Source organism: Ruditapes philippinarum, unplaced genomic scaffold (assembly GCF_026571515.1).
Source record: "Ruditapes philippinarum isolate M1 unplaced genomic scaffold, ASM2657151v2 ctg167_1_1_1_1, whole genome shotgun sequence".
Lineage (NCBI taxonomy): Eukaryota > Metazoa > Mollusca > Bivalvia > Venerida > Veneridae > Ruditapes > Ruditapes philippinarum.
The window spans coordinates 165,107-185,375 of NW_026851615.1; the positions used below are offsets into that span (position 1 = coordinate 165,107).

Below are 20,269 nucleotides of genomic sequence, written 5' to 3' on the forward strand. Positions count from 1 at the left end.
TCTGGTCAGCTCTTAAAGAGCTATATGTACGTTGTGTGTATGTTCTTGGTATGGAATGTAAAATTTTTTTTTTTTAAACTTTAATTTCAATCAATGTGACAGTTTAAAAACATGGTATAAATTGTCATGTTGTTGTGTTCATGAAAAATAATAATAGAAGTATATGTAATAAAAGAAACAATAAAAAGAAAACATATCAAAAACATAAAAGCTATATTATTATAAAAATAATAATTACCTAAAAGTAATAATTATAATAATAAACAAATTATTATATTAATAATAATAATAACATAAAAGTAATAATAAAAAAAATAAATTATAAAAGTAATAATGATTTTTTTTTTTTATAAAAGTAATAATAATAATAATAAATCACATACCAACCACATCACAAGATTCGTTAACTGAATGGTGGGAGAAGTGTAGCACGCTTTAAAAATAATAATACAAAAATAATAATCAAACGTCCATTCAGTCGTGTGTTATAACGGTTCGATGTATACTATGACTACACTTCTTCCAATGCTGCCTAGTTTTAATAACTAGCATGTCCCAAGCCATGATAAAAGCAGAGGGGAAGAAATGAAGTTAATTGATTTTATAGTGATATCAACAAAAATTGTCTTATCATTGTTCACAATTCAGTCAGTACAGGGCTCACGCTGTCGGTCGCCATAGTCGCCATTTGCGATTATTTTATAAGATTGGCGATTATATTTGCATTTTGGCTACAAAATCTGGCGATTATTTTTTACTTCCAGCAGTGTTTATATAAGGTGTAAAAATCGATAATGAATGCAGTAGACCCAATTAACACCAGCGGGGTGCATTTAATTGAGTGTCAACTTTTTACCGGTCACGTGCACAGACATTTGGGGTTTGGAGCTCAAAACGCCTTTAAAATCCAAATAAAATGCATATTTGTCAATCCCAGCACATGTACTGATCATATATATCAAAAAAACTTAATATAAGCCGTTTTGAAAAAAATTCATATTTCAACATCTATAATAATACACTTATTATAGATGTTGAAATATGTAATTTTTTCAAAACGGCTTTTATTAAGTTTTTTTGATATATATGATCAGTACATGTGCTGGGATTGACAAATATGCATTTTATTTGGATTTTAAAGGCGTTTTGAGCTCCAAACCCCAAATGTCTGTGGTCACGTGCTGCTAACTTATATTGCCTGAGGTGATAAAATACATGCAAGATGTATAATTGTATAAGTACTTTAAAGATATTGTCCAGCATTTATAAAAGCCATCAAATATCCGTCAATTAACCACAAAAATCGTTTTAAAATTGATAAACTGGATATAGACTTACCCAAAATTTACCGTGAATTGCACAGACATTTGGGGTTTGGAGCTCAAAACGCCTTTAAAATCCAAATAAAATGCATATTTGTCAATCCCAGCACATGTACTGATCATATATATCAAAAAAACTTAATATAAGCCGTTTTGAAAAAAATTCATATTTCAACATCTATAATAATAGTACAGTATTATTATAGATGTTGAAATATGTAATTTTTTCAAAACGGCTTTTATTAAGTTTTTTTGATATATATGATCAGTACATGTGCTGGGATTGACAAATATGCATTTTATTTGGATTTTAAAGGCGTTTTGAGCTCCAAACCCCAAATGTCTGTGGTGAATTGCAGTAATTGCAAATATTGATTTTTTTTTGTTTTAAGCTACTTAACTAAATCGCCAGTGGAAAACAATGGTAAAATATTTAAAAAGTATAAACTTCCAAACAACTATTTGCACAACAACCAAAATTGTGAATATTTCTTCAAAAAAACAGGAAAAATCCGATTGTCACATATTTTCGCGACACCGATAATTTTGATATTTATTTAAAGGTGAAATAAGCTATGTTCTGTTTAAAAATCTTTACTACTATGGCAGAAAATTTGTATTACATTGGTGATGATGATATTTTTCAGTAAATTATTCAGAAAAAAGGCTGCATTCTGTGAATGATTTTGCAAACTTGTGTTATTTCTATAGGCTAATATGACCTAGATCTACTCCAGTTCTGTGTGAAATGTGGAAATTGACAGTGGTTATAGCTGACAAAATTTGATTAGAACAAACAAAAAAAAGTTGTCTGATAACAGCATTATGTAAAGTTATAATGAATCTTTAATATTATTGTTGTACAGTAATTATACTAATTATAACGTTTTTATTCTGTTCTATAATAAGATTTAAAGTTGTGCCTGTGGTTCTATTTAAAAAAAGGTACTTATCAATATACACAAATGTGTCAGTTTATTTGAGAATCCTTATAAAACTGAAAGTTTTATATAAATGTAATGTTTATTTAATCAACTGCTTATGTTGTTAATCGCTAATTCGTAAATAGTCCGCTGAACTTTTGGCTATTATTTTTTTAAGTTGAAAATATTGGCTATTATTTTATTTGAGCCAGTGTGAGCCCTGCAGTATAATTATTTTTAAATTTTCCCTAAAATAAGATTGAAAGATAGGCAAGTCCATTTAATATACAGCTTGATTTCATTAGTTCTTTCATTAACCTGTTTTTCATTTTTTGCTCAGTTATGCCCCTTTTTTCCACAGAAGCTATTACCGTATATTTATCCACTTTAACCTTACGCATCGCATCCAATTGGCATGCATTTCTAATGGGAAAATAACTTTGACAGAATTTTTCTTAATTATCTCCCTTTTAGTTTAAGACATTTTCCTTATTTTCAGAAAAAAGCATCATACATATTCACTACAAACTTGAAGAACTTGTTTACTATCAAGGGCATGTAGGTGTGTCAGTGGCTGAGTGGTTAAGGTTGTTGACTTTAAACCACTTGTCTCTCAACACTGTAGGTTCGAATCCTGGCAGGAAATCTGAATCTTTTCATGTCAGGTATCCACCAGTAAAGCTGGAAAGTCACCATAACTGTGTCGGTGTGACTTAAAACCAGTAAAAAACAAACACAAGCAAAGGCATGTAATTCTGCCAAGCACTTGCAGAATTATGCCCCCTTTTTACTTTGCATTTATCATACTACTCAGCACTGAGTAAAATAAGAGTGTGTTGTTCATTGACAGATCTTGTAATTTTGATAATTTGTCTAATTTATGCCATTTGTACTCAATTGGTGAATTTACATTTTTTGTATCTAACATATGGTAACCAATTATTCTATATATACTTGTAGGAGATGGGATGGTTCAATGGAAAATGTGTGTGTTGATGTCACAGCATGAACAAGTGAGAAAATTTCTATAATTTACATAACTATATTTATAAGTAACAGGTCAAATAACTGATTTTTCTGGCGCCTTGAAAAATTGGACATAATAGGGGTTACTTTTGTCGGCGGTATCCCGTTAGGCTTGTCTGGTGAGCATATCTTACTCATTATATGTTGGATTGACTCCAAACTTGGTATGCATGCTTCTTTCAATGACTCAAAGTGCAGTGCACAAGAATCGTTACTCTGCACTTCCTATTTTTAGAGTTATTGCCCTTTGTCCAAGCCATTTCTCCTAAATATGAAAGCTATGGACTTGTTGGATGATAGATCTCAAGAAAAGTGCAGCACACTTAAACTTGTACTTTGTATTTCATGATATATTTTTGAGTTATTGCCTCATGAAAATTTTCATAATTAAAATGTCCGGGCCAATTCTCCTACTCTTTAAAAGCTATTGACTTGAAACTTCATAGGATGTTGTATCTCATTGAGAAGTGCAGTGCACAAGAACTTGTACGCTGCACTTAATGATTTTAGAGTTGTTGCCCTTTGTTAATTTCGGCGTCCCCTTAGGCTTGTCTGGAGCATAACTCACTGACTATCTGTCAGATTGACACGAAACTTGGTATGCATGCTTCATTCAATGAGCACAAGAATTGCTATTCCTTGCACTTCTTATTTGTTGAGATATTGCCCTTTGTAAATTTTCATATATGTATTTCAATGTTGCAAAACAGTTAAATATCAATTTTATTTCACAATTTCAAAACTTGTAATGCTTACATGATACACAACTCGTAATGCTTTGTGGAAGGAAAATGATGAAACATCACTTTAAGTGTGCTCTTTAGCTCGACTATTCGATAAGAATAAGTAGAGCTATTGTAGTCACCCGAGCGTCGGCGTAACAACTTATGTTAAAGTTTTTGTAATACCTCAAATATTTTCAAAGTCCATTGACATATGGCTTTGAAACTTTGCACACTTGTTCACCATTATAACCCCAACCTGTAGACAGGAGGAGATAACTGTATCAAGCATTTTGACAGAATTATGCCCCTTTTTAGCTCACCAGAGCCGAAGGCTCAGGGTGAGCTATTAGTATCAAAGGGGGATGCTCCGGCGTCCGTCGTCATGCGTCAACAATCGTCTTCTTCTCTGAAACTACTAAGCAGATTTACTTCAAATTTGGTCTGTAGCATCCTTGTGACAGTCACACTTGAATTTGCTCATGTCATTCCAATTGGCCCCTTTTAGGGGTCAGCAGAGCTAAAAATAGAAAAACCTTTAAACTTCTTCTTCTACAGAACTAATTGATGGATGATCACCAAACTTAGTCTGTGGCATTGTTTGGTAGTCTTTTATCAAGTTTGCTCATATTAATTTGATTGGCCCCTTTTAGGGGCCGCTATAGCTAAAAATAGAAATACCTTTAAATGTGTGCTTCTATAGAACTAATTGATGGATGATCACCAAACTTTGGCTGTAGCATTCTTGGGTAGTCTTTTATCAAGTTTACACATATTAATTTCATTGGCCCCTTTCAGGGATCTCTAAAGCTAAAAATAGAAATACCTTTAAATGTCTTCTTCTACAGCACTAATTGATGGATGATCACCAAACTTTGTCTGTAGCATTCTTCGGTAGTCTTTTATCAAGTTTGCTCATATTAATTTGATTGGCCCCTTTTAGGGGCCTCCAAAGCTAAAAATAGAAAAATCTTTGGACATCATTTCCTACTGAAATCACCAAACTTTGTCTGTAGCACTCTTAGGTAGTCTTTTATCATCAAGTTTGTTCATATTAATTTGATTTGCCCCTTAAAGGGGCCGCTAAAGCTAATATAGAAAACCTTTGAACATCATCTCCTACTGAAAACTTCAAACATCTACACCTTACATGTTTTGCATGTGACATTTTGTGTTTTCATTCAAAAAAGTTATAAAAAAAAATGTCCAGTCAAAATTAATCCTCTTCTAGTGGTCATTTATTCTGCATTTATTCTACATAGTCTCATAGGAACACACTTGCAACATACATATTTTTAACAAAGCCTTTCCAAAATATTAGGGCAAAATATTTCAATTTATATTGTGAATAATGAAATGATGGGTTAGATGAGTGATCTAGGGCCATCTTAGTGGCCCTATTGTTTATTATGAAGAAAAAAAGCTAAAACAATCAGTGTTGTGAAAGTATATTAGTAGAGGGGCAAGTTAAAGTTAAGTTGAACTTGCCGAAAGAGCTGGACTTGCCTTTTAGCAACTTCTTTTGAAAAATAATTTCCAACACTGAAAAGCAGTTGTTTCTGGTGAGCGACTCAGGGCCATCATGGCCCTCTTGTAGGGCCATCATGGCCCTCTTGTTCAACTTAGAATTTACATTTAGATTTGCATACCACCACAGATATTTTCATATTCTATTGAAACAAGTTGAAATTTTATACTCTTATTTGAGAGCATAAAAGGACTCTCTTCAAGGCCTATAACTGTAGCATGGATTTCAAGAAAATTTTTGTTCTTTTGTTATTAACTATAATATTAAATAAAATTTTACATTATCAAGGCTCTTTTACTATCAAGCATTAAGAATAGTAGAGCGTTGCTGTCCTACCGACAGCTAATTGTTTTAAAAACAATTCTTGAACATTGTTGAAATGATTCTTGTAGTTGAAATGATTCTGAGAAATTCTTTTTACAAAAAAAATAAGAATTTTCAGGATAAAATAGTTTTTTATTTAGAATAGACCCAAGATATTTGGCACTTACCTATATTTGGCTGCTTAAAAACTATGGATGCAAAAAAAGTAGGAAGAATGTTAATCTTTTAAATGTATTACAAGCCATGGCTAGTAAGTTTTAAGCTCTTGTAGTTTAATTGTCAAAATGCCTCTTTAGTGTATCACATAAGAGGAGTTCTGAGTTCAAATCTCAGCAGGAGCACTTATATTAATATGCTAATTCATGGTTTGTAAAATTAAAACAGGGCTGTGAATGTTATGTCTATATCAAAGTCATTGTTTATTTGACATTTATTAAAATCAAGGTTTTGTAAATTTAATAAGATATTTGACAGTATGATTTTTAAAAACTGTATCACCTTAAAATAGTGAAACTACATTTTCTAGTGTGTCTCAAATCATTTTTGTATACATTGCTTGCATTTTGTATACATTGCTTGCATTTTGTATACATTGCTTGCATTTTGTATACAGAGTTATAGCTACATTTTTGACATTTGCTATTATAGGAACATCACTTCCGGAACATCACCCACCTCCTGAAAAAAAATGTGATAAAATTGATAGAAAGTTGTAAAACTGTATAAGAATATGTCTAAACATCAAAATATAATTAGTTAACCTGATTTACAATTGGGCAATAAATTTTCCTATTTTCAAAATATTTTTAAAAATGAGCATGGAGTTCTGTAACAAAAATTTAGCTGTGCATACCACAGGTTAGTCTTGTGAATAAAGGTCAAATTATCATAAAATAATCTCCCTTTGATCAACAAGAACAAAATTACTATCCAGCATTCATTTATTATATATACACCTGGAAATACGTTAAGCACACCCGACATTTTGCCTCTATTTGGACAAGATGACAATTGAAATTTTAAATTTTATTTGGGCGATGGTATGAACCATCTGTAGTCAACCTGCACCATCTAGAACAAGCTCTGCACCAAGAATGACAAAATTTACCTCAATATCGCATTAGACGCCTTTCTGGTAGTATGAGGAGAAGGATTGAGGCTATCATCCAGGAACATGGCGGTTACACACGTTATTAAAAATTTGGCTACATAATGTCATTTTAAGTTATATAATCAACAAAATTTACCAAAAATATCCACCAGTAAATGTTTTGTTAACGCTCTAACATCATGCTCATAAACACTTACATTTTTGGTAAAAAGAACCAACACATTTGCTTATGCTTCAATAATTTGGTTAAGAATAAACTAAACTCATAAACTTACTGGTTTATGATTACTATAACTCATAAATTTACTGGTTTATGATTACTAAATTGGTATCACTAGTTATCAAATTACTGTTTCCTAGCTCAATCAATTCATCATATCATGACAGTGCTTTCAATCACATTTAAAATTTCCGGGTAGTGCTATATTTATTATAACTTATTTCCAGGTGTATATAATATACATGTATACACATGAATTTTCCTTTCAATTTTGAATGCCTTAGATTTATGAACCTGAGTCAACAATATCAATAAACCTTAATTGAAACTTTCTTTAAACTGATGTAAATCAGTGAACATAAAGTGTTAAGAAATAAATACATTAATTTATTTTCACAAAAAAAACCCAGAAAAAAACAAACATGATGAACATTTTCCTGATTTTGCCCTCAAATTCTGAATAGTGTTGTAAAATTTCCCATTATACATGTAAATGTATCAATTAAGAAATACTGATTTTATGAGAGAATAATTATAGTCTGCATATATGCTGCCCGTCACTTCCAATTTTATTCTTATTACCCGATTGATATTGATGTGTCACAGCCTGACAGGGGCTCAAACACCAAGCTAACCCTCGGAACACTGTTCTTCGAAAGGAGGCCGGTATTTTACCCCTATCAATTAGGAGAAAGTCACAAACTCTTATTATTAAACCAGGATTGAGCCTTAAGTGCAGACAATATTTACCTAATGTTCGGGAATACAAGGGAAAATACAACATTGTTTTACATTTTATAACCTTTAATTTCATTTGCAATAGTAGTGCCATTTAAGCTCTTAAATTGTTTATTTAGATATAATTTTGGTAAAGATCCCAGTAGTACCTATAGTATTAAAAGTCATGACAGGTCTTTAAAGTAACATGCATTTCCTATTCCCTTCTGACATTAAACTGAAGATATCATCAAAACTCTATTTATTGCAATGTTTCACCATCATATATCTATCTATCACTTAAAACAGGTGTTAATGGGGACCCCGTTTGTTTACTTTAGTCCTTTTTTTACTTTTTGACACTGTTTATTTCATATAAATTGTAAGTTGTATCTCTAGTAAAGTCCATACCAGATTAGTTTTTTTGCATTAAATATCACCTAATAACCTAAACTATAGAAGAGCCAAATTAATCTATGGATATTCCCTATAAATTAAATCAATAAGAATCATGTTTTTACTTAAATAACCAAATTCATTAAGATTCTCCTAAAAATAGAAAATATTTAGTGAAATAACCCTAATTTAAAAAGATTAGGCTATATAAATCCCAAAAATAACCAAAACAGTTATAAAAATCCATACAATTGTATGATAATTATTAACAAACATCTTTAAGGGTCCAAACCAACCAAAAAATCCCTATGAAATTCTATGAACTTATATAAAAGTTACAATGATTATCCTATATAGCCTAACAATTTCAAGATTAAGAAGTCAATCCAACAATAAATGAGGTAATTTTACCCTAATTTAACTTCTCCTACAAGAAAAGGTCTATAGTTTATTAATTTGATATAATAATATCTATTAACAACAATATTTAATTGACTTGGAGAAGAAAACCTCATCAAATTCCATCGGAAACTAAATATGTTATGACATAATCAATTATAATGGCCATTTACAGTCCAAGGGAGAGAACTGTGAAAATGGACCTCACACTGATTTTTCAGCATGCAAATTAAATTAACTTAATAAGTAGTTCTATACACACAAGATATATCCAATATAATTGAATACAACTTATTGAGAGTTTAAAAGAGTTAATCTAACCAATTACAACATAAGATTCTTTGATAATATAGGAAAAAAAGAAACTTTTATAGCCAAATGGCAATAAATGAAAATACCACTAAATAGCAGGAGTTATCTGCTCTCCCCTTTATAACAAATACATATATCACTTATATGACACTATGATATGTTTTAAACTTAGTTTGTGTAAATATAATCATATGAAAAGTGCTGTGATAGGTCTACAATGTTAATAAATTCTAGAAAATGTCCTTAAACTACTTTATTTAATGATTATTCACTCCTTAAATAACACTAATAACATGTCAGACGAGAAATTAAACATAATATGATAAATGTTGAAACCTGATATAAATTATTTGTTTACCTAGGTGCCAGACCATACTTTAAACCTTAAATATTTGAGCCGCGTCATGACAAAACCAACATAGAGTGTTTGCGACCAGCATGGATTCAGACAAGCCTGCGCATCCGCGCAGTCCGATCAGGATCCATGCTGTTCGCTATCAGTATCTCTACTTGTTATAGGGTTTGTAAGCGAACAGCATGGATCCTGATCAGACTGAACAGATGCCCAGGCTTGTCTGGATCCATGCTGGTTGCAAACACTCTATGTTGGTTTTGTCATGACGCGGCTCATATGTTAATAATCTTATTATTTTCTATATATCTCAATAAACTAGGTAATTTATAGTCGTTTTACTCCCTACAGTATGCAGCCTCCTCCATGAAAAATAATAAGTTTAATATGTTTAGTTTTAAATCTTCTTTTACTTTAAAAAAAACTTAATTAGAAATTGTTTATTTAAGCTTAAATCTACCTAAATCTTTTGATATTTTAAAGACATGTTCAGATATAAATGTTCAGATATAAATAACATGTTGTACTTTATGTAGTTGTACAAATATATGTATGTGTATGGTAATCAAATGCTAAATATACATTGTTAATTAATATTAGTTAATAGGAGAGAGACACCAAGAATTCGAGATTTGTGCAAAAAACAGATACGTTACCATTTTTCCAATTGCTTTCAGAGACTAGATAAAAGTACTTAGCATGAATATACACAATTTAGAAATTTATTATCATTCTTTCAACAATATAGCACCAGTATAAATTACAAAATATTATGCATCAATATCCATTTTAAAAAAGAATCCACGTCGAACTGAAGCTGATGAAAATGTTACTTATTAATCAGACTTTTTTATTCCAAATATTGATTTACTTATAAAAGCATTTTAGGTCAATAAAAATACTGATGTTCCATACTTATCTATTGACACAATGTTGCTTGGATTTACTTGACAGTATGAATTTATTCCGCTAAGTGGAAAGGAATATTAAATCATAGTAACGTATCTCTTTCACCGTTCTACTATGAACAAAATTATGAAAAACACTGAACACGTAGATAGATATTCATAAAGTTTTTTTAAACAACTGACCAATAAATAATATGTCTGAACCAGTACTTTTAATATTAAATAGAACACACAAAATCTTTTCCAGTTTTTTAGGTTTTATTGTTTTCTGACTGTAGCTTCAAATAGTCAAATAACATTGTGACTTTAACAAGAACATTTAAATAAAGACACCAATCTATTAGAATATGTAACAGCTAGATTAATGTGCGTGTTTCATAGTGTGAATTGACATTCTGTATTTCGTTTGTCTTTTTGGTTCATCTGCTGTTCAATTGTCTTTATATACTGGTAAAATCTCGATCCTTGATTGTGTCATACTTGGTGATATGAGTAAGCCTACATGTATATGCTTATCTACATTTAACTTATGTTACAAGTTCATATTACTCTTACTCAGGTTTACCTTAAGTGTGGTAACATATCTGTTCAATATATGAGGGACATGCATTTAAGCTGGTAACTTTTTTCCAAATTCACTGTAGAAAACAATAAAAATCGTTCACTTAGCAGGGGCATAACTGAGCTATTTTGATATGCACTCCTTAAATAGGGGGGTTCGGGGGCATGCTCCCCCGAGAAAATTTTTTGAAGAGGAAGTGATATCCTGGTATTTCGTGACTATCTAGAGGCTATATTGAGAACATAGTGCCACCAATGCTTTCCAGTGTTTTAACTGTAGTAAGTTGGCTATAAGACTAATTGCAACACTGATAGTCAATTCAATGTTTATTTGACTTAAATTTTTTTTAAAAAAATGAGTTGCCTCAACTGGGATTTGAACTCGAGACCTCTCGATTCATAAGCGAGCGTGCAAACCCCTCGGCCACGGTGAAATTATAAGTTAATGAAGAAAACCATATTATTCTAAATTAGGGTTTGTAACTCTTATTATTTCGACGCTAAACACAGATGTAAATAATCATGGAGCTTACTGTAAGCATGTATATCTATAAAGAATGAAACAATATTAGAAATCTTCGACCATTCGGGAACTACTTTGCTTGAAAATTAATGCGCCTGTAATTTGACAATCTTTACGCATTGATCTCCCCTGAATTTTTCGGCGTTAGTGTACATATAAAGGGAAGTAACCGCTTCAAAAAAGTGGACTACTTTAGGCATTTGCAATTAACAGCATTAGGCTGAGACTGAAATTTCGCTACCATTATTTGTTTGGTCTGACGACCGAAACAAATAAAAACCACCCAGGCTGGGGAAAGAAAGCTTCTTCCTTTAAATTCTGACAGGAAAAACAAATGGTATATTTTATCCTGGGTGTAAAGTATATACATGTATGAATTGTATTTTTTATGATAAATATACAATTCATATATACTTTATACACAGGATCATTTTTTTATCCTGGGTGTAAAGAATAAACAAATGGTATATTTTATTAAAGTTTGACCATTTAATGGAATATGACAGCCAGTTAATTTGATAGGTTTTCTATAATAACTTACATTAATGATTAACTGGTACAGAAATTAGAAACATTACCTCAGTTTTTTGGCTATTTAGAGTATGTTGAACTAAGCAAAATGATATGTTAAAAACTTAATTTTATTTAATTTATGAATAATGAAAGTGGCACCATCACCACTTAAAAACCTAAAAAGCTACATGCCTCCAGATGAGTCAAAATTTTTCAATAAAATCAAACTTGAGAAAAATGTACTAAGATGTAACGAAAAGTAAAACCTTTCAAGATTCAAGTAATATTTTACATATTATGTGTAATTAATGACTGATTTTCAGTATTTACAACTATATTTCTACTGTGTTACAGTAAAGGCTATTCATGCATATTTTGACCACTTTTTGGTAATTTATGTGGTTATTAATTGCTATTAATAATATGTAAATTGCTTCCTTTTGGTTACTTCACAATATTCAGATTCAAATACAATTTCAAATTTATTATGAAAATTAGCCTTAATCTGGAGGCATGCTGCTTTAATATTACAATTGGAACTACAAGATGTTGATGCAATCCTTAATCTCCAAGCATCAGCTGAATTATGTGATATAATTTGAGTTATATGAAAAGTTGTGACTTTGTTGCATATTAAAATTAACATATGAAAGAGGTGATGGGCCATAACTGTACACAAAAATATATAGACTTAATTAACACCAACATAACAACATTTAAACATATTTTCATTGGTAATTATTATTCACTGACTTTACTTTGTGGATGAGTGTTCCTCAATGTGAAGTTTTAACTCTTTTTATGCACCAATAATATAAATTAGCTGATCAACTTTTCCCTTACTTTACTAAAGTTTATATTATAATTTATGACACATATCTGTGTGAAGTTATACTTATTTCTTTTCTAACCAATATTTGCTTTTTCATGTCTTTTTTTTGAAAACAAGGGAAAAATCATCTTTAAATTGGACTGACTAAACATTAGGTTACATGAAGTTGAGGCACATTTCTTTTTACTGACTACCAGTTTTAGGTTTCTGAAGCAGTTTCTTATTTTATGCAAGGGAGTTAATGCAAATATTTTTTTCAGCAGCACAAGCGGTTAGCATAATTGGATACGAACATCAAACAACGGTAAACAACACTTATTTTATTGTTTCTTTCGCATTTAAGCAATTGATGGACTTGCAGATTTCTGAATAATTATTTATTTTTGTTGGATACCTTTGTTTGATGATAATATGAAATTAGGCAAAGCCTATGAACGGGGAAGTCGTTAAAAAATTCCTTTCATTCTTTCCGTTTTAAAATTGTCATTCGGTAATATGAAAAAGGCAAAGCCTCAAAGCGAGCTCGATGTACTTTTTACGTGAAATAGTATGAAATAATCGCTCATTTTTATTTCAAATGCAGTGACGAGTGCGTGTGACGTCACACGTACTGTGTTAAATATGGCTCCGCCCCTGTCGTGAAATGAATAACGAGTTTTGAAAACGTTTATAAAACTATGTTTATTTTATTTCACTCTATAATTTTTCAAGCGAAATAAAGATTATTTAAAGTGAAATAAATGTAAAACTTAAAACGTTTGCGACATTAAAATAGCGTACTTGATTTGTTTGTTTTGCACGCGTTGTTTGGCGCTACATTGTGACATCACGTAGACAATACTTTAAACGTCTGTACAGCGTTAACAACTGAATAAAAGATATTGGTGTTCGAATTCATTTTCTTAGTTAGACCATTTTCTTTCATTCTAGATAGTTTTCACAACAAAATTCGACAAAAAAATTGTTTTTATTTATCAGATTTCAAACAAAATGGCGCCTTCGATTTTCATTTTTTATACACAGCTTCCGTTATTCTGGTTCCCTGTCCAATTATGGTTCCCATAGACGTGCGCGGGTGACCAGTCTACATGCACATCCGTTTTCAGCCAGAATTCCTCAGTTTTTATCGTTATCTTTGATTTCGAAAGGTTGCGATGTGTCCAATTCGGTACTTTGGACGAAAGTTTTCAAAACCATCACTTAACAGGTACTCGCGTTACCGTAAAGCTCGCTTTGCGAGCAGGCCCTTCGGGCCAGCTCGTCGAGCTCGCTATTACATGCACCGCTTCCGTTTTCACTCGGAACACTCGACATTTATTATTTATCCGAAAAGTTGAGATTTGTTCCGTTATCGGAATAACCCGCCTTTTATCATTGAGTTACATTGTAAATGGCGGCGTCCGACTAGAACTGACACTGAAAATTTCATTGATAGGTATAGAATTCTATATATTTTTTAAATGTTTTTTATTTGATTTTCTTTTAAATATACACGTGTAGTCTATAGCCGGGCAAGCCAAAGCCCGGACCCGCTTCGCGGGCCCGGTCTTTGACTTCCCCGTATAAATTCAAAACTATCACTTTTAAAAGTTTTAACGAATCCGGGTCAGCTCGGCCCTAAAACGTACTCGGCCCCCGTGTCAGCTCGGCCCTATTCCAACTCGGCACGGGTCAACTCGGCCCTCTTTTCAATAATTAATATTTAGGTTTGTGTTAACACTATTTATTGTAATTATTGTAATTATTTATAATACACGGTTTCGAACTAGCAGCAGACAAGCTTTTCTTATCAGTAGAATTGCGAGTAAAGATAAACGATTGTGTATCTCACTGTATTTCTACATATTTAACTTCTGTTCTGTTCTTTATTACTTTAACTAGATAATGCACAGACAAGGTCTTTCTATTTGATAGAAAAAAAAAACGTATTACACGTGCAAATGAATTTCGGCAACAATCAATGCGCTTATACGTAAGATTTAATTAGAAGCTTATGATATTAAGTAAACACGTTTTTGTTTCATTTCTTTTTAAATATTACTTTACAAACACATTTTATTAGAATCTAGATCTATATTAATTTTATCGAATCTGCAAGACAGATAAATAACATTTTTTTCTAAATATACTTTATTTCAGAAGAAGTACATGTATTATTATATAATAATAAGATATTTCTTATTATTCATTTACCTTAACAACATGCAAAGCAAAGTTAATACGTTATATATATTTTTGTAAAGTGGGCCGAGTTGACCCGTGCCGAGTTGACCCGTGCCGAGTTGACCCGTGCCGAGTTGGTATAGGGCCGAGTTGACTCTTTTCCAGTTTTAACATGTTGATTGAAGCGAATGAAAGACTTGAATTTGTCACACAAAGTCTCTCTGAGACAAATTCAAGTCTTTCATTTGCTTCAATTAACATGTACTCTGAGAGTGAGAAAAATGTGTAGCCTGACCGTGACTCAAACCCAGGACCTGTGACATTCTTATCTGCAGCTCTATTGACTGAGCTATCCAGTCACTTGCACATCTCCCATCAATAGTGAACATTTCTGAACCATGACATACTCCCCTATATAATTTGAAATTGTTCCTGGAATTTTCACAGGGTCACAGAGCAATGTGAATTAAACTCTGAGCTATATGCAGTCAGGTCTGCCATTGGGTGTCAAATGTCACAATTAAGGTGAGAAAAATGTGCACCCTGACCAGGACTTGTAGGCTTTTTTTGTTTGTTTGTTTCATTTTACGCCTTTTCCCAACAGTATTTCAGTCATATAGGCAGGTAGTTTCCTAACCATCGTTCTTGGAGAGTTACACCAGTACTAGACTACCTTCCTCGGTGCTAAACTACCATAGCATCTCCCGGGGATCGAACCCACACCAGAGGAGTAACTGGATTAGAAGTCATCGACTCTAACCCCTCAACCACAGAGGCGACCAGGACTTGTAGGCACCCAGTCAGTGTACTTTGATGTATACTTGATATACCCTGACACTTTCAAAACTGGCAGCAAGAAATATCCAAATATACCCAAATATACCCAAATATAGCAATATTCATTTTTGTTTGTATAAAATATAGATTATAAGAGAAAATGTGTTAATATTTATAAAATGATATGACCGATCAGTCGGCTATAGTTGAAATAGGCAGTTCATATGTTATAAGAAAATAAACTTGTGACATTTGCTTATTTGTTCATTAATGAATAATATAGATCTACAATGTACTTGTAATTTAAGATAAAGATATGATAATATTTATTGTCTACATTTAAATTTTTTGGGTATAATTTTGTTGAAATTTCATATCATATACAAGTGTCCATCGTATTGTTTTCTTTATAATATTTTAATGGCTTTAATGGAGTATACTGCAGACTTCCCGAAAGTTGAAAAAAACTGTCAGACATTCGGTCTGACAAACCATGAAAATCTGTCGGACCGAAACAAAATCTGTCGGACCAAATAAAATTGATCAAAATCAAAGAAAAACTTGTGTTTGTATTTCTAAGACACTTTTCGTCTTTTATTTTTTCGCCGTAAAAATCGGCACTATCCGTACAGCGCATTTTCATCTTCTCCCCGTCATACACCAATAATTCATGGTTCTGCTTCCATTTTTCATGAAATTTTGTCTCAGGTCTATTCTTTTCATCCTTTTATTGCTGTTCTGCGCACTCTTCTGACGTAGATTTTCGTTTTTTCCCAGGTTTGGCACCTTTAGCGACGCCATTTTGTATACATGCGGCTTGGATAAAAGCCGGACAGTCGGACCGATCCGGAATAAAAAATTGTCGGACCTGATCAAAATTTATCGGACATGTCCGTCGGACCGACGTATTTCGGGAAGTCTGTATACTGTATTTGGGTATACTTTGGTTCAAAACACAATGATAAGAAAATGTATATTTGGGTATGTTTGACTATATCTTAGTGTTAGTGTATGTTGTATTCATAATTAAAACAGTACTTTTTGAGTATAAAACATTTATTATTAGTATGTTTGGGTAATATTTTGGTGTATTTGGGTATCTCTTGCTGCCCCTCAAAACTGCTTCATGGTACCCGGAAATGTTTTTGGGTAACCTTTCATATAGTCTATTTTAGGATTTGAAAAAACAGGGGTGATTTTCATGTAAAGGTGAAAATTTATTACATTTGTTGATCTTTTTCTTTCTTTCTCTATGTAAATTTTTCCCCTTGCCTCAGAAAAAATGGGGGGGGGGGGATTCTCATAAATATGAGTGAAGCCCCCTTCCTCCCTCCTAGAATAGGTTGGTTGGTTTTTTAGTTTGATCACATATGAATAGCAACATATTTTCAACAAATATAAACAATTTCTTAAAAATTCTAGCTTTAATACACTAATTTGCACATCATGCATATTTTTTATGATATCATAAAACAGAAAGAAGATAAACCAGCTTAACCATAACAACAACAACAAAATTATGTCTAAAGTCAAGCAGACTGACTTGTATTCTTATTTGTATGGCCTTAGGACTTATGCTCAAGCAACAATGGAAAGGGAGGTGAAAAGGAATGCAGTTCCAATGGAAAAACCCAGTCATTTTTTCACAGTAATCATGAGCCACATTATGGCATTTTAATTCTCATGTGCTGTTCAGTATTTTTAGGCTACAATGAGAACCTTTTACATGGATGGGCAGGGGTGGCAAAATCAATTGTCAGTATTGCCCAGGTTGTCCCACAGCCTCTCTGGACAAGTGGAAATTTTCAAGAATTTACTATATAAATATCATACGGACAAGTTAAGAAATACTTTATGTTATAACAAACCAATATATAAAATCAGATTTTGCCGGCCCTGGTGGGTACTGTCTAGTATACCAAAAGATACCCAGGTGCATATTTGTAATACCCAGGATGACAATTACCCAAACAGATTTTCTTTATACTGTAAGATTTTAAATGGGAAAATTGTTCTGTAATTGGGGAAAAATATATACTTTTTTCATGTGGGAATAAGGCCCAAATTTAGCTCTACATTGGCATTGATATATCTCTGAGAAGTTTTGATGATTTCCTTGAATATCACCAGGGAAAATCAGTTTTTTGTTCCATTTTGCCAGAAAGTTAAGAAATAAGAAGTTGCTGTTATAAGTATATTTGGATACTTTTGTCTGTTTTACTGAGTTAAAAGAATCACAACATAAATGTATGATTTCAGATGTGTGGAGAATGAGTAGCCATGTTTCCTACCAAAGAGAAGAAAGTGTTGCATCCGAAAGAACCCTTGATAATTTAGAAGCTATACCCAGCAATTTACCATCTCCAGTACATTCACCAACAACCATCAATAAAACTAGTGGTAAGTTACAACTTGGGCTATTGTAATCAAGAAAATCAGTGGCTTTTTCAGAGTTTTGAATTTCAACTTCTGTACTTGCAAAATGCTAGTGAATTTTGAAAATTGCACTTGCACTTAAAAGACATTTTCGTAAGACGAAAGTAGTAAGTGGGAGGCAGTTTATCCATTTAACTACACTAAACATTGAAAAATAATAAAAACAATTGCATGAGAGAATAAATTCATCAGTAGTTGTTGTTAACTGTAGGTAAGTTACCTCTTGAATTTTTTTTTTCTGAATTGTAATAAATATGGCGGCGTGGTCGAGTGGTTAATATGTCGGACTAGTAACCTTAGGATTGCTGACCACACTGGTTCAAACCCTGCCAGGGGCAAGCCATTGTTTCCTTGAGGAAGAAACTACATTCATTGCTTAGTACTGGTTGGTTCCAGGAACGGATTCGAGAGTGTTTCAATACGTTTATAGCATCCAAAACAATCCAACTAAAATAAATTTGTATAAACTAATAAATTACAATAATCCAATATTTAAATGCAGGTCAGATGTCAAGAAACCTCGGCCCTGGTATCAGGGCAGGAGATTCGAGACCTCCACACCATGGACGAGCTAGTCCTATACCACTGGAGCAGTATGATTATGATGAGAGAGACCGAGAAACCAGCAGAAGTCTAGGAACTAGGGTATCCTGGCAATCACCAAATTTAGCTACGGTACATTTCAAATGTTTCTGTTCAATTTGTTCAATTCTATTTTGGGCTAAGTCAGAGATCTGCCGAGGACGCGATTTTGCGCCATTGGCGCTAAAAAAATGTGAATGGCGCAGGAAAATCGGCAGCAAAGAGCCAAGGGCGCATCTAAAATCTGTGCCAGACTTATATGAAAACAAAACTGTCCGCTGGGTTATTTAGTCATCCAGTCAAAACTGGTACCAACAGCAACAGTTACCCATTCCCCTGTAATTACGCATATTCTTGAGTTTATCCATTCACCTATAGCTTTTGTTCACTTTATTTACTTATCGCATTTCTTTTCATAATCAGATACTCATTTCTCCTACCGTGAATTAAATCCAATAAAACAAACAAACAAAAAAATTATACAACTACTTAATATTAAAAATGATTATCAGTAACTGAAAAAAAAAGTGTTGCTATTTTTAGAAAAGCTGTAAGTGACAGGTGTACATCTTGAATTCCCCTTAGGTCACTCAAGTTTCTTACACACTTTGGCTGATGAAGTGTAAAAAAAATATGTCTCTTTCGTCATCAGAATATTTGACAGGGCAATTAACCAATCAGGGAAACATTGTGCATGACTGTTTCCATGATCAAAAAGTCTGTCGGCAAGTGTCTTTGATGTATGCTTTCTACACAGAGGCATACAAGGAGTAATAAAATCCGTCAATATACATTGTGACAGGGACATTTGGTGCAAAAGTAAGAACAATTAAATGGATAATGCAGAGTATTAGACATTCGAAATTATGTGGATAAATTATGCAAATCAGATTTTTGATCAGCCATTTGAAAAAATGTTTTGCCTGCAATTAATATTAGTTAGAAAGTTACTTTCTAGGCATTTTTTAAAATTATTGGTTATCTTTTCTGTTAAATACTGAATAATATGTGAACCACTTGTCATAAAATATGATTTAAGTTCCATTACAAAGGAAATTCAATTATCTACAAAAATTTTAACAGTCATTTAGGTCAATTTTTACTTATTTTCCCAAGGCCCGTACTTTGGTCAAAATGGCCCATCATTTTCAGACCAAGTGGGCCCAGGGCCCAGTACTTTCAAATTCTCGGCAGATCTCTGGCTAAGTACATAAGTCATGCTTGCATGTTTTATATAGAGGGCATTGGTTTGTTTTGCATATAAGATCGAAATATATTTCACAGAGTGAACACCTGATGTAATATTTTCAGGAGTGGCATAACCATGTGTGAAAGTAGAAGAGCTGGTGTTCAAGAGTGAAATATATTTTGATCTTACATATAAAAGAAACAAATATTCTATTTATTTTATGCTTTTTTAGGATTTTGAGTCAGTTTACTGATTTTTTCACGCATAACAACATGTGCTCTCACTCATGAAGTTACATTGTTCTTGTTGAAAAACAATTCTGTAAAAGTTGACGAAGTTTGTTACATTTTATAAAATGATTTGTGTAGCAGATTTTAAGATGCTCCTTGTAATAAAGCATGTTTTACTCATGACAGCATGTATTTCTTATGAT

General features: G+C 32.4%; 1 protein-coding gene across 5 annotated transcripts in view; it reads left to right on the forward strand.

Moving 5' to 3' along the window:
- The first annotated feature begins 12,932 nt into the window (after nucleotides 1-12,932).
- LOC132713950 (transient receptor potential cation channel subfamily M member 2-like) overlaps nucleotides 12,933-20,269 on the forward strand; it is a 53,079-nt gene continuing 45,742 nt past the window's right edge. For all 5 annotated transcript variants that reach the window (XM_060696704.1, XM_060696768.1, XM_060696927.1 and 2 more), the window contains exons 1-3: nucleotides 12,933-12,993; nucleotides 17,889-18,029; nucleotides 18,568-18,740. In XM_060696704.1, the coding sequence (XP_060552687.1) occupies nucleotides 17,900-18,029; nucleotides 18,568-18,740 (303 nt within the window). In that variant the 5' untranslated portion in view covers nucleotides 12,933-12,993; nucleotides 17,889-17,899. The remainder of the gene's footprint in view (nucleotides 12,994-17,888; nucleotides 18,030-18,567; nucleotides 18,741-20,269) is intronic.